At 38.0% G+C, this 15,987-nt stretch overlaps 1 protein-coding gene across 1 annotated transcript in view; it reads left to right on the top strand.

Annotated features, from left to right (window-relative positions):
* Window positions 1-15,987, top strand: part of CYLC1 (cylicin 1) — a 140,647-nt gene that overhangs the window by 84,237 nt on the left and 40,423 nt on the right. The window contains 7 exon segments of the mRNA XM_061178168.1: window positions 8,518-8,577; window positions 8,580-8,635; window positions 12,768-12,811; window positions 12,813-13,173; window positions 13,175-13,787; window positions 13,790-13,923; window positions 13,925-14,323. Of these exon segments, the coding sequence (XP_061034151.1) occupies window positions 8,518-8,577; window positions 8,580-8,635; window positions 12,768-12,811; window positions 12,813-13,173; window positions 13,175-13,787; window positions 13,790-13,923; window positions 13,925-14,323 (1,667 nt within the window).

Consider the following 15,987-nt stretch of genomic DNA (forward strand, 5'->3'; position numbering starts at 1 on the left):
TTGGTACATGACTCTTTCTGAATTATGGTTTTCTCAGGGTATATGCCCAGTAGTGGGATTGCTGGGTCGTATGGTAGTTCTATTTTTAGTTTTTTAAGGAACCTCCATACTGTTCTCCATAGTGGCTGTATCAATTTACATTCCCACCAACAGTGCAAGAGTGTTCCCTTTTCTCCACACCCTCTCCAGCATTTATTGTTTCTAGATTTTTTGATGATGGCCATTCTGACAGGTGTGAGATGATACCTCATTGTAGTTTTGATTTGCATTTCTCTAATGATTAATGATGTTGAGCATTCTTTCATGTGTCTGTTGGCAATCTGTATATCTTCTTTGGAGAAATGTCTATTTAGGTCTTCTGCCCATTTTTGGATTGGGTTGTTTGTTTTTTTGTTATTGAGCTGCATGAGCTGCTTGTAAATCTTGGAGATTAATCCTTTGTCAGTTGCTTCATTTGCAAATATTTTCTCCCATTCTGAGGGCTGTCTTTTGGTCTTGTTTATGGTTTCCTTTGCTGTGCAAAAGCTTTTAAGTTTCATTAAGTGCCATTTGTTTATTTGTGTTTTTATTTCCATTTCTCTAGCAGTTGGGTCAAAAAGGATCTTGCTGTGATTTATGTCATAGAGTGTTCTGCCTATGTTTTCCTCTAAGAGTTTGATAGTGTCTGGCCTTACACTTAGGTCTTTAATCCATTTTGAGTTTATTTTTGTGTATGGTGTCAGGGAGTGTTCTAATTTCATACTTTTACATGTACCTGTCCAATTTTCCCAGCACCACTTATTGAAGAGGCTGTCTTTTCTCCACTGTATATGCTTGCCTCCTTTATCAAAGATAAGGTGACCATATGTGCGTGGGCTTATCTCTGGGCTTTCTATCCTGTTCCATTGATCTATATTTCTGTTTTTGTGCCAGTACCAAACTGTCTTGATTCCTGTAGCTTTGTAATATAGTCTGAAGTCAGGGAGCCTGATTCCTCCAGCTCCATTTTTCGTTCTCAAGATTGCTTTGGCTATTCGGGGTCTTTTGTGTTTCCATACAAATTGTGAAATTTTTTGTTCTAGTTCTGTGAAAAATGCCAGTGGTAGTTTGATAGGGATTGCATTGAATCTGTAGATTGCTTTGGGTAGCAGAGTCATTTTCACAATGTTGATTCTTCCAATCCAAGAACATGGTATATCTCTCCATCTATTTGTATCATCTTTAATTTCTTTCATCAGTGTCCTATAATTTTCTGCATACAGGTCTTTTGTCTCCTTAGGTAGGTTTATTCCTAGATATTTTATTCTTTTTGTTGCAATGGTAAACGGGAGTGTTTTCTTAATTTCACTTTCAGATTTTTCATCATTAGTATACAGGAAGGCAAGAGATTTCTGTGCATTAATTTTGTATCCTGCTACTTTACCAAATTCATTGATTAGCTCTAGTAGTTTTCTGGTAGCATCTTTAGGATTCTCTATGTATAGTATCATGTCATCTGCAAACAGTGACAGCTTTATTTATTCTTTTCCGATTTGGATCCTTTTATTTCTTTTTCTTCTCTGATTGCTGTGGCTAACACTTCCAAAACTATGTTGAATAATAGTGGTGAGAGTGGGCAACCTTGTCTTGTTCCTGATCTTAGTGGAAATGGTTTCAGTTCTTCACCATTGAGGACAATGTTGGCTGTGGGTTTGACATATACGGCCTTTATTATGTTGAGGAAAGTTCCCTCTATGCCTACTTTCTGCAGGACTTTTATCATAAATGGGTGTTGAATTTTGTCGAAAGCTTTCTCTGCATCTATTGAGATGATCATATGGTTTTTCTCCTTCAATTTGTTAATATGATGTATCACGTTGATTGATTTGCGTATATTGAAGAATCCTTGCATTCCTGGAATAAACCCCACTTGATCATGGTGTATAATCCTTTTAATGTGCTGTTGGATTCTGTTTGCTAGTATTTTGTTGAGGATTTTTGCATCTATGTTCATCAGTGATATTGGCCTGTAGTTTTCTTTCTTTGTGACATCTTTGCCTGGTTTTGGTATCAGGGTGATGGTGGCCTCGTAGAATGAGTTGGGGAGTGTTCCTCCCTCTGCAATATTTTGGAAGAGTTTGAGAAGGATAGGTGTTAGCTCTTCTCTAAATGTTTGATAGAATTCGCCTGTGAAGCCATCTGGTCCTGGGCTTTTGCTTGTTGGAAGATTTTTAATCACAGTTTCAATTTCAGTGCTTGTGATTGGTCTGTTCATATTTTCTATTTCTTCCTGGTTCAGTCTTGGCAGGTTGTGCATTTCTAAGAATCTGTCCATTTCTTCCAGGTTGTCCATTTTATTGGCATAGAGTTGCTTGTAGTAATCTCTCATGATCGTTTGTATTTCTGCAGTGTCAGTGGTTACTTCTCCTTTTTCATTTCTAATTCTATTAATTTGAGTCTTCTCCCTTTTTCTCTTGATGAGTCTGGCTAATGGTTTATCAATTTTGTTTATCTTCTCCAAGAACCAGCTTTTAGTTTCATTGATTTTTGCTATTGTTTCCTTCATTTCTTTTTCATTTATTTCTGATCTGATCTTTATGATTTCTTTCCTTCTGCTAGCTTTGGGGTTTTTTTGTTCTTCTTTCTCTAATTGCTTTAGGTGCAAGGTTAGGTTGTTTATTCGAGATGTTTCCTGTTTCTTGATGTAGGCTCGTATTGCTATAAACTTCCCTCTTAGAACTGGTTTTGCTGCGTCCCATAGGTTTTGGATTGTCGTGTCTCCATTGTCATTTGTTTCTAGGTATTTTTTGATTTCCCCTTTGATTTCTTCAGTGATCACTTCGTTATTAAGTAGTGTATTGTGTAGCCTCCATGTGTTTGTATTTTTTACAGATCTTTTCCTGTAATTGATATCTAGTCTCATAGCGTTGTGGTCGGAAAAGATACTTGATACGATTTCAATTTTTTTAAATTTACCAAGGCTTGATTTGTGCCCCAAGATATGATCTGTCCTGGAGAATGTTCCATGAGCACTTGAGAAAAATGTGTATTCTGTTGTTTTTGGGTGGAATGTCCTATAAATATCAATTAAGTCCATCTTGTTTAATGTATCATTTAAAGCTTGTGTTTCCTTATTTATTTTCATTTTGGATGATCTGTCCATTGGTGAAAGTGGGGTGTTAAAGTCCCCTACTATGATTGTGTTGCTGTCGATTTCCCCTTTTATGGCTGTTAGTATTTGCCTTATGTATTGAGGTGCTCCTATGTTGGGTGCATAAATATTTACAATTGTTATACCTTCCTCTTGGATCGATCCCTTGATCATTATATAGTGTCCTTCTTTGTGTCTTGTAATAGTCTTTATTTTAAAGTCTATTTTGTCTGATATGAGAATTGCTACTCCAGCTTTCTTTTTATTTCCATTTGCATGGGATATCTTTTTCCATCCCCTCACTTTCAGTCTGTATGTGTCTCTAGGTCTGAAGTGGGTCTCTTGTAGACAGCATATATATGGGTCATGTTTTTGTATCCATTCAGCCAGTCTGTGTCTTTTGGTGGGAGCATTTAATCCATTTACATTTAAGGTAATTATCGATATGTATGTTCCTATTCCCATTTTCTTAAATGTTTTGGGTTTGTTATTGTAGGTGCTTTCCTTCTCTTGTGTTTCTTGCCTAGAATATTTCCTTTAGCATTTGTTGTAAAGCTGGTTTGGTGGTGCTGAACTCTCTCAGCTTTTGCTTGTCTGTAAAGGTTTTAATTTCTCCATCAAATCTGAAGGAGATCCTTGCTGGGTAGAGTAATCTTGGTTGTAGGTTTTTCTCCTTCATGACTTTAAGTATATCCTGCCACTCCCTTCTGGCTTGCAGAGTTTCTGCTGAAAGATCAGCTGTTAACCTTATGGGGATGCCCTTGTGTGTTATTTGTTGTTTTTCCCTTGCTGCTTTTAATATGTTTTCTTTATATTTAACTTTTGATAGTTTGATTAATATGTGTCTTGGTGTGTTTCTCTTTGGATTTATCCTGTATGGGACTCTCTGTGCTTCCAGGAGTTGATTAACTATTTCCTTTCCCATATTAGGGAAGTTTTCAACTATAATCTCTTCAAATATTTTCTCAGTCCCTTTCTTTTTCTCTTCTTCTTCTGGGACCCCTATAATTCGAATGTTGGTGCGTTTAATGTTGTCCCAGACGTCTCTGAGACTGTCCTCAGTTCTTTTCATTCTTTTTTCTTTATTCTGCTCTGCAGTAGTTATTTCCACCATTTTATCTTCCAGGTCACTTATCCGTTCTTCTGCCTCAATTATTCTGCTATTGATCCCATCTAGAGTATTTTTAATTTCATTTATTGTGTTTTTCATCGTTGCTTGGTTCCTCTTATTTCTTCTACGTCCTTGTTAAATGTTTCTTGCATTTTGTCTATTCTATTTCCAAGATTTTGGATCATCCTTACTATCATTATTCTGAATTCTTTTTCAGGTAGACTACCTATTTCCTCTTCATTTGTTAGGTCTGGTGTGTTTTGACCCTGCTCCTTCATCTGCTGTGTGTTTTTCTGTCTTCTCATTTTGCTTATCTTACTGTGTTTGGTGTCTCCTTTTCACAGGCTGCAGGTTCGTAGTTCCCGTTGTTTTTGGTATCTGTCCCCAGTGGCTAAGGTTGGTTCAGTGGGTTGTGTAGGTTTCCTGGTGGAGGGAACTAGTGCCTATGTTCTGGTGGATGAGGCTGGATGTTGTCTTTCTGGTGGGCTCGTCCACGTCTGGTGGTGTGTTTTGGGGTGTCTGTGGCCTTATTATGATTTTAGGCAGCCTCTCTGTTAATGGATGGGGCTGTGTTCCTGTCTTGCTAGTTGTTTGGCATGGGGTGTCCAGCACTGTAGCTTGCTGGTCGTTGAGTGAAGCTGGGTCTTGATGGTGAGATGGAGATCTCTGAGAGATTTTCGCCGTTTGGTATTACGTGGAGTTGGGAGGTCTCTTGTGGACCAGTGTCCTGAAGTTGGCTCTCCCACCTCAGAGGCACAGCCCTGATGCCTGGCTGGAGCACCAAGAGCCTTTCATCCACACGGCTCAGAATAAAAGGGAGAAAAAATGGAAAGAAAGAAAGAAAGAGGATAAAATAAAATAAGGCAACTATAATAAAAAATAAGAAAAAAATTATTAAGAATAAATTTATTAAGAAAAAATTTTTTTTAATTTTTAAATATAGATTTATTAATTTTTTATACTAAAAATAAGAAAAAAATTATTAAGAAAAATTTATTAAGAAAAAATTTTTTTTTAATTTTTTAAAATAAAAAATATGAAAAAACTTATTAAAAAATTTTTTTTAATTTTTTAAAAATAGAAAATAAGGAAAAAATTATTAAGAAAACATTTATTAGGGAAAAAAAATTTTTTTAAGTAAAAAAAAAAAAAAACAGACGGACCTAGTCCTAGGACTAACGGTGAGAGCAAAGCTATACAGACAAAATCTCACCCAGAAGCATACACATCTACACTCACAAAAAAAGGAAAAGGGGAAAAGTTAATATATCCTGCTCCCAAAGTCCACCTCCTAAATTTGGGATGATTCGTTGTCTATTCAGGTATTCAACAGATGCAGGCACATCAAGTTGTTTGTGGAGCTTTAATCCGCTGCTTCTGAGGCTGCTGGGAGAGATTTCCCTTTCTCTTCTTTGTTCGTACAGCTCCCGGGGTTCAGCTTTGGATTTGGACCCGCCTCTGCACGTAGGTCGCCTGAGGGCGTCTGTTCCCCGCCCAGACAGAACGGGGTTAAAGGAGCAGCTGATTTGGGGGCTCTGGCTCAGTCAGGCCGGGGGGAGGGAGCGGTACGGAGGAGGCGGATCGAGCCTGCGGCGGCAGAAGCCGGCGTGACGTTGCAGCAGCCCGAGGCGCGCCGTGCGCTCTCCGGGGAAGTTGTCCCCAGATCATGGGAGCCTGGCCGTGGCGGGCTGCACAGGCTCCGGGTGGGGCGGTGTGGAGAATGACCTGTGCTCGCCCACAGGCTTTTTGGTGGTGGCAGCAGCAGCCTTAGTGTCTCATGCCCGTCTCTGGGGTCCGCGCTGATAGCCGCGGCTCGCGTCCGTCTCTGGAGTTCGTTTAAGTGGCGCTCTGAATCCCCTCTCCTTGCGCGCCGCGAAACAAAGAGGCAAGAAAAAGTCTCTTGCCTCTTTGGCAGCCGCAGACTTTTTCTCGGGCACCCTCCCGGCTAGTTGTGGTGCGCTAGCCCCTTCAGGCTGTGTTCACGCAGCCAACCCCAGTCATCTCCCTGGGATCCAACCGAAGCCCGCGCCTCAGCTCTCAGCCCCCGCCCGCCCTGGCGGGTGAGCAGACAAGCCTCTCGGGTTGGTGAGTGCTGCTCGGCGCCGAGCCTCTGTGTGGGAATCTCTCCGTTTTTCCCTCTGCGTCCCTGTTGCTGTGGGATCCGCGCTGATAGCCGCAGCTCGCGCCCGTCTCTGGAGCTCATTTAGTCGGCGCTCTGAATCCCCTCTCCTTGCACGCCGTGAAACAAAGAGGCAAGAAAAAGTCTCTTGCCTCTTCGGCAGCTGCAGTCTTTTCCCCGGACTCCCTCCCAGCTAGCACCGAAGCCCGAGCCCCAGCTCCCAGCCCCCGCCCGCCCCAGAGGCTCAGCAGACAAGCCTCTCGGGCTGGTGAGTGTTGCTCGGCACCGCTCCCCTGTGCGGGAATCTCTCCGCTTTGCCCTCCGCACCACTGTGGCTGCGCTCTCCTTCGTGGCTCCGAAGCCTCCCCCCTCTGCCACCCGCAGTCTCTGCCCTCGAAGGGGCTTCCTAGTGCGTGGAAACCTTTCCTCCTTCAAGGCTCCCTCCCACTGGTGCAGGTCCCGTCCCTATTCTTTTGTCTCTGTTATTTCTTTTTTCTTTTGCCCTACCCAAGTACGTGGGGATTTTCTTGCCTTTTGGGTGGTCTGACGTCTTTTGCCAGTGTTCAGTGGGTGTTCTGTAGGAGTAGTTCCACGTGTAGATGTATTTCTCATGTATCTGTGGGGAGGAAGGTGATCTCCGCGTCTTACTCTTCCGCCATCTTGCCCCTCCCTCAGATTTTTTGATGATGGCCATTCTGACCTGTGTGAGATGATATCTCATTGTAGTTTTGATTTGCATTTCTCTAATGATTAATGATGTTGAGCATTCTTTCATGTGTTTGTTGGCAATCTGTATATCTTCTTTGAAGAAATGTCTATTTACGTCTTCTGCCCATTTTTGGACTGGGTTGTTTGTTCTTTTTGATATTGAGCTGCATGAGCTGCTTGTAAATTTTGGAGATTAATACTTGGTCAGTTGCTTCATTTGCAAATATTTTCTCCAAAGCAATCTACAGATTCAATGCAATCCCTATCAAACTACCACTGGCACTTTTCACAGAACTAGAACAAAAAATTTCACAATTTGTATGGAAACACAAAAGACCCCTAATAGCCAAAGCAATCTTGATAAAGAAAAACGGAGCTGGAGGAATCAGGTTCCCTGACTTCAGACTATACTACAAAGCTACAGTAATCAATACAGTATGGTACTGACACAAAAGCAGAAATATAGATCAGTGGAACAGGATAGAAAGCCCAGAGATAAACCCACACACATATGGTCACCTTATCTTTGATAAAGGAGGCAAGAATATACAATGGAGAAAAGACAGCCTCTTCAATAAGTGGTGCTGGGAAAACTGGACAGCTACATGTAAAAGAATGAAATTAGAACACCCCCTAACACCATACACAAAAATAAACTCAAAATGGATTAAAGACCTAAATGTAAGGCCAGACACTATCAAACTCTTAGACAAAAACATTGGCAGAGCACTGTATGACATAAATCATAGCAAGATCCTTTTTGACCCACCTTCTAGAGAAATGGAAATAAAAACAAAAATAAACAAATGGAACCTAATGAAACTTAAAAGCTTTTGCACAGCAAAGGAAACCATGATCAAGACGAAAAGACAACCTTCATTCCCTTTCTTTAAATAAGGGTTTCAGAACTGCATGTAGCATTTGGGTCTATGGCCCTAATTTCTATGGCTTGGGAGGTCATTGAGGTCAGAGGAGAACTAAAAGATGCACTTAGGTTTAAGGAATCGAGAGTTTTACTGACTATGCTCGGGATTGTGCTAGCTATTATTAGGATTATAGAAAAAGAAGTTATATTTGCTGCAATCTAACCAAAATGACATAAAGTAAAAAAACAACACAGTGGAGATGATGGAGATGTTTTGATTGAAACAGTGAATTTTTCTCTATTTTCCATTCTTACAGTTTGATTGTACTATTGTAACTATTATGATTTAAGTAACTGTGATAATTGGTTTAATCTAGAAAATAAAATTACAAATGTCATTTTAAACTTAATTTGGTGCTAAATGGAGAAATCTGTTTTTATCTTTCCTAACTATTATGCAAATAAACTACAAACTCCAGGGGGGAAAGCTATATTTTGAGTTATAACTTAGTTTAACTTAATATATTTCGTGCTCAAGAATAGTTCAGAGCTGATGAAAGTCTGGCTATTAACTGCAAATTGTTTATTATTCTCTCTCATTTCAGTCAGGGAATCAAGCAGAAAATTATGGAATCAACAATACTTCACTTTAACATTTCCCAAACCACCCAGGCAGGTAGTAAAAAGAGATTAAGACCTTCAGAAACACAAATTGCAGTTCTTGTAAGTATTAAGATCATTTTTTACTAAATTTAAGATGATACAACAATATATAAGTATAAATAATATATATATAATTTGAATTTTACTACCTATTGGAAGCAGATATTTCTAAATTTATAATTCCCTGTATAGCAGATTGCCTCCAACTACTTCAGATAAAACATATTTATATGTGGTTCTCAATTTCAAAGGCATTATAAACCTCATAGACTAGGTAAGCTGGAGAATCTAATGTTGCAACTGGAGGGATCTCTCAGGAAATTTTTACCAGCCACAAAACAACATATAAAATTTGAGTCTTAGAAGAGGAGCCAATTTTTTTTTAAACATCTTTATTGGAGCATAATTGCTTTACAATGGTGTGTTAGTTTCTGCTTTATAACAAAGTGAATCAGCTATACATATACATATATCCTCATAACTCCTCCCTCTTGCGTCTCCCTCCCACCCTCCGTATCCCACCCCTCGAGGTGGTCACAAAGCACTGAGCTGATCTCCCTGTGATATGCAGCTGCTTCCCACTAGCTATCTATTTTACAATTGTTAGTGTATATATGTCAATGCCACTCTCTCACTTCACCCCAGCTTACTCTTCCCCCTCCCCATGTCCTCAAGTCCATTATCCATGTCTGTGTCTTTATTCCTGTCCTGCACCTAGGTTTTTCAGAGCCATTTTTCTTTTTCTTTAGATTCCATGTATATATGTTAGATATGGTATTTGTTTTTCTCTTTCTGACTTACTTCACTCTGTATGACAGACTGTAGGTGCATCCACCTCACTACAAATAACTCAATTTCCTTTCTTTTTTATGGCTAAGTAATATTACATTGTGTATATGTGCCACATCTTCTTTATCCATTCATCTATGATGGACACTTAGGTTGCTTCCATGTCCTGACTATTGTAAATAGTGCTGCAATGAACATTGTGGTACATGACTCTTCTTGAATTATGGTTTTCTCAGGGTATATGCCCAGTAGTGGGATTGCTGGGTTGTATGGTAGTTCTATTTTTACTTTTTGAAGGAACCTCCACACTGTTCTCCATAGTGGCTGTACCAATTTTCATTCCCAACAACAGTGCAAGAGGGTTCCCATTTCTCCACACCCTCTCCAGCATTTATTATTTCTAGATTTTTTGATGATGGCCATTCTGACCGCTGTGAGGTGATAGCTCATTGTAGTGTTGATTTGCATTTCTCTAATGATTATGATGTTGAGCATTCTTTCATGTGTTTGTTAGCAATCTGTATATCTTCTTTGGAGAAATGTCTATTTAGGTCTTCTGCCCATTTTTGGATTGGGTTGTTTGTTTTTTTGATATTCAGCTGCATGAGCTGCTTGTAAATGTTGGAGCTTAATCCTTTCTCAGTTGCTTCCTTTGTAAATATTTTCTCCCATTCTGAGGGTTGTCTTTCTGTCTTGTTTATGTTTTCCTTTGCTATGCAAAAACTTTTAAGTTTCATTAGGTCCCATTTGTTAATTTTTGTTTTTACTTCCACTTCTCTAGGAGGTGGGTCAAAAAGGATCTTGCTGTGATTTATGTCATAGACTGTTCTGTCTATGTTTTCGTCTAAGAGTTTGATAGCGTCTGGCCTTACATTTAGGTCTTTAATCCATTTTGAGTTTATTTTTGTGTATGGTGTTAGGGGGTGTTCTAATTTCATTCTTTTACATGTAGCTGTCCAGTTTTCCCAGCACCACTTATTGAAGAGGCTGTCTTTTCTCCATTGTATATTCTTGCCTCCTTTATCAAAGATAAGGTGACCATATGTGTGTGGGTTTATCTCTGGGCTTTCTATCCTGTTCCACTGATCTATATTTCTGCTTTTGTGTCAGTACCATACTGTATTGATTACTGTAGCTTTGCAGTATAGTCTGAAGTCAGGGAGCCTGATTCCTCCAGCTCCGTTTTTCTTTCTCAAGATTGCTTTAGCTATTCAGGGTCTGTTGTTACAAGTTGTGAATTTTTTTGTTTTGGTTCTGTGAAAACTGCCATTAGTAGTTTGATAGGGGTTGTGTTGAATCTGTAGATTGCTTTGGATAGTATAGTCATTTTCACAATGTTGATTCTTCCAATCCAAGAACATGGTGTATCTCTCCATCTGTTTGTGTTATGTTTAATTTCTTTCATCAGTGTTTTATAATTTTCTGCATACAGGTCTTTTGTCTCCTTAGGTAGGTTTATTCCTAGGTATTTTTTTATTTTTGTTGCAATGATAAATATGAGTGTTTCCTTAATTTTCCTTTCAGATTTTTCAACATTCGTGTATAGGAATGCAAGAGATTTCTGTGCATAATTTTGTATCCTGCTACTTTACCAAATTCATTGATTAGCTCTACTAGTTTCCTGGTAGCATCTATAGGATTCTCTATGTATAGTATCATGTCATCTGCAAACAGTGACAGCGTTAGTATTTTTTTTCCAGTTTGGATTCCTTTTATTTCTTTTTCTTCTCTGATTGCTGTGGCTAAAACTTCCAAAACTATGTTGAATAATAGTGTTGAGAGTGGACAACCTTGTCTTGTTCCTGATCTTAGTGAAAATGGTTTCAGTTTTTCACCATTGAGGACGATGTTGGCTGTGGGTTTGTCATATATGGCCTTTATTGTGTTGAGGTAAGTTCCCTTTATGCCTATTTTCTGGAGTTTTTTTTTTATCATAAATGTTTTTTAAATTTTGTCAAATGCTTTCTCTGCATCTATTGAGATGATCATATGGTTTTTCTCTTTCAATTTGTTAATATGGTGTATTACATTGATTGATTTGCGTATATTGAAAAATCCTTGCATTCCTGGAATAAACCTCACTTGATCTTGGTGTATGATCCTTTTAATGTGCTGTTGGATTCTGTTTGCTAGTATTTTGTTGAGGATTTTTGCATCAATGTTCATCAGTGATATTGGCCTGTAGTTTTCTTTCTTTGTGATATCTTTGTCTTGTTTTCATATCAAGGTGATGGTGGCCTCATAGAATGAGTTTGGGAGTGTTCCTCCCTCTGCTATATTATGGAAGAGTTTGAGAAGGATAGGTGTTAGCTCTTCTCTAAATGTTTGATAGAATTCGCCTGTAAAGCCATCTGGTCCTGGGCTTTTGTTTGTTGGCAGATTCTTAATCACAGTCTCAATTTCACTGCTTGAGGAGCCAATCTTAATGAGGTTTCAGGGCCTCTCCATTTTCTTTAATCTGGCATTCAAATACTAGATACTTGGAGATTCACGTTTTCTACTGCTTCTATAAAGTGAAGTTATTCTATCAACTAACAAAAAGAAAAGCTAGCCTACAGAGGTCTCCCAGATATCAAAATATGTTTTAAAAGCATCTCCCAAAGCAGGGTCACAGTCAATGCATTTATTCAATGGTCATTTGTTACATCTGTAGAGATCAAAGTTTCATGCTTCTCTTCATTGTCTTCTTTTAATTCCATATAACAGTTTCACTGACTGGTTATATCCCTAATGGATAGTTGAAGGAATATAAGAAGTAAATGTAAATTAGTCTATGTGGCCACTATGACAACCAGATTTGAGAAATGTTTGGGTTGGAGTAAAAAAAATACACTATTGCTACACTAAGAAATGTGGATAAAACATTTGTTTTATTTTATGTCTTTGTTTTTGGCAGTATTTCACAGCAGGGATCTTAGGCTTTCAATCTGTTCAGAGACCTTGAAAGTAGATGTAGAAATCAGGCTAGGCCTGAAGCCTATAAAATTCTAGCCTATCATAAGAATTATCATGACAACCTTCAAGGGCATCAGCTTATTTCTGATCTGACTTGGGGCTGAAGGGTACATTAGATGTTCCAAAAGATCTCTCTCCTGTAGGAGTCCAAAAGGAACATACTATCAATTATGAGGACAGGACCTGAAATGTCATGGATCATGTGGGCTTGCTCTGATCCTAATATTAATCACTGAGGAAATTCTAAGGTTCCTCCTAAATTCATTTTATTTCCAAAAAGTGGAGTTATCTCACATACACACACAAACACACATAGAATGTTGAAAAGGAAAAAAAAAACAATTTAAATAGATGGTTATTTAAAAGCTAGACTATTTTTATGTTTCAATATAAAAAGATATAACTCATTCAAAAAATGCTTATCATTATTCTAACCAATTTTTTTCAGAGACATGACAAAAGAAATTTAGATGAAGCTCAGAAGCCAGCTCATATGGATAATACATTCTTTAAGAAAAAAATGTCAAAGGCCATCTATTAATTTAACTATCCAGAGACAGGCTTCATTCAAGCATTCTTATGCTCTTATTACCCATTCCAAAAAGGCAGAATCTAAAAAGTCCAAAGATGACAAAAAAGGAACAAATTTGAAGAAAGTTTCCAAGAAAGATACAGGCCCACACGAAACAACTCTAGAATCCAAGAAAACAGTAAATAATGAGAAACCTAAAAGAAGAAATAAAGCAGATAAAACTCCATCAAAATCATCACATGAAAGTCAACTATATAAGAAGTCAAAGTCCAAATCAGAAACAAACCCAGAATCCAAAGATTCTAAGTCAGTCTCAAAGGATCAAAAAAAAAAAAAAAAAAGATAAGAGAGATTCAAAGGATTCCAGGGAGATGGATTTTTAATCCATATGTACAAAGAAGTATTATAAGAGCTCAAAGAACAATTGTGATGCCAAATCAGAGATTTGCTCAAAAAGTAGTTCAAATATGGATTTAATGATGTATTTAGAGGAGTCTGGTGCTGAACCCATGGAATTTGATATGTGGTTAAATAACTACTCACAGAATAATTCAAAAAAGCCTCCAAAGAAGGACGCAAAAAAGGATACAAAGGGGAAGGGCTCTGATGCTGAATCTGAAGATTCAAAAGATGCAAAGAAAGATGAGAGGAAAGATAAGAAAAGTGCAACGAAAGACAGCAAGAAGGGTGCAAAGAAGGACACAGAGTCTACTGATGCAGAATCTGGAGACTCAAAGGATGCAAAGAAAGATTCAAAGAAAGGTAAGAAAGATTCAAAGAAAGATGACAAAAAAGATGGCCAGAAGGATGCAGAAGAATCTGTAGATTCAAAACATGCAAAGAAAGACTCAAAGAAAGATGACAAGGAAAAGGATGCCAAGAAGGATGTCGTGTCTACTGATGCTGATTCTGAATCTGAAGGGGATACAAAAATGGGTAAAAAGATTCAAAGAAAGATGACAAAAAGAAGTCTGCAATGAAGTCTGAAGAGTCTACTGAAACCAAGTCTGATTGGGAATCAAAGAAGGACAAGAAGGATTCAAAGAAGGTTAAGCAAGATTCAAAACGATGCCAACAAGAAGGATGCAAAGAAGGACCTAGAGTCTAGTAATGCTTAATCTGATGTGTCTTCCAAGAAAAACCTAAAGAAGCCTGAAACATTCAAAAGTTCAGATGCTGAATCTGAAGAGTCACTATATAAACTTAGGCCTAAAAAGAGAGTTGATGAATCAGATGCCACATCTACAGATTCAAAGAAGGAAGCACTGGAACCAAGGAGAAATTTCAAAATGCCATCCAAAAGGACTACATTCAAAGAAAAAGGGAAAAAATTAGGTACAGGTAGAGTTCCTCCATCAAGAGAAAGACCACCACTACTTCCCTGTGAGCCTTTACTGCCATCACCTAGGGCCAAACGTCTCTGTGGGTGCCAGATGCCTCCTCCTCCTCCAAAGCCAAGATATGATCCTTTGGTATGTTTACTCCTGTTTTATTTTTAGAGAAAATTGGATTAAAAATGAAAGATAGTTTTAAAATTTGAATTTATATGTTCTCTGAAGAATAGTTCCATTTTCCTGGAATATTGACAAGTTCGGGGCTCACAGATGAGAAAGATGAAGAGTACTTCAAAAAGACTCAAAAGATTTGCAAAACAAATGTCAAAAAGTTAAAAATAATATTTAGACTGGAGCAGAGAGAACTGGCTTGTGATTTAAGAAAATATTTATAATTATTTGTATAAAGAGTCATATTACAAAAGTGGTTAACTGTTCTATACTTATGAAAGAACCAAAAGGAAAATGACTAAAAATTCTAAAGGACAGATTTTAGTGAGAAATAAAGACATTTCCTAGGCAGTTGCTGAATATAGTAAAAACTCAACCAAATTCAGACACAGCATGATAGAAACATAGTATACTAGGATTCAGATATGCAAAAACCATATTTAATTATTTAATCCATATCTTTATGAGCAGTCTTTCTTATTGATAATTAGGGGGGAAAAAGTTAACTTGCTGGAAGTAACTAGATTTTCTTTGGTTTATAGCAGTCTCTTCAAGGTTAATCCAATCTCTTTGGAGGTAAATACTCTGTAAATTTAAAGTTTCTATTTCTCTCCTTCAGAAGATCTCGCTTTCAACCCCCCTTCCTTCAAAACCTGGCTGTAAGGGGAAGCTTAGTTAGACATCTCATTTTGGATGGAAGGGCTGCTCTTCCCGTTGTTGTCCTCCCTTTTTGGCTCTCTGATCTTTGGTTGAAGTGTAATTCATTTGCATGGTTTCTGGGCATCAGTCTGTGTTTCCTCTACTTTTGCACCGTGTTAGTTGTCTATTCTCAGCATGGTAGGTCTGATGCTTTCTGTCCTGCTAAATTCAGAACATCTGTAGATATGGCTGGGTCTCAACCTTGAGCTTTATATTTAATTAATTTTTTCCCACCCTTTCTCCTCTTCCTCCCTGTCCCCCTATTTTTGTTTTTCCCTCTCAGAGAGCTTCTATTTCCTCTTCTGGATTGGTGGGAATCTCCCTTTACCTTGTATTCCAAGTTTTTTCTATCCTTCGTTTATAATAAAACCTTATGTATTGACCTCCATTTGCTCTTCATATATTTTCCATTTGTGGGAGGGATTTATAAATTCCTTTCATCTCTCTCAGTAAGCCTGGTTTTTAAGTCCATTTTTCTCCTGGTGGACTCAAAATGTCAGCTTTGAGACTCAAAGCTGAGTAATGACTCCATTATTTAAGGTTCAGTCTTAGAGGTTAAGTCAATGGGTAGATAGTCACAGGAGCAAGATTTATAAGGAATGAAAATATGTTGGTGGATAATTTTTAAGATAAATGAGAAAAAGGGACACTCAAAAAGCTGAATTCTTTTCCAAAAGCATTTTTTTATGAAAAATAAGTAAAATACAAGAAAACAATACAACAAAATTCTTTGGGCCGAGGATTAATTTTAACTGTAAAAAAGAACTTTCAGGGTATGTTCAGGCCTTGTATATATTCACACCAAGTCTCTTTAATAAACTTCCATGTGCATAGCTACCATCTATTTAGGCTCTTCCATCCCTACCATTTCACTAAAACTGCTCTTTTCAAAATTACCAAATACCTTCTTGTATTCACATATACTGGTCTCT

Source organism: Eubalaena glacialis, chromosome X (assembly GCF_028564815.1).
Source record: "Eubalaena glacialis isolate mEubGla1 chromosome X, mEubGla1.1.hap2.+ XY, whole genome shotgun sequence".
Lineage (NCBI taxonomy): Eukaryota > Metazoa > Chordata > Mammalia > Artiodactyla > Balaenidae > Eubalaena > Eubalaena glacialis.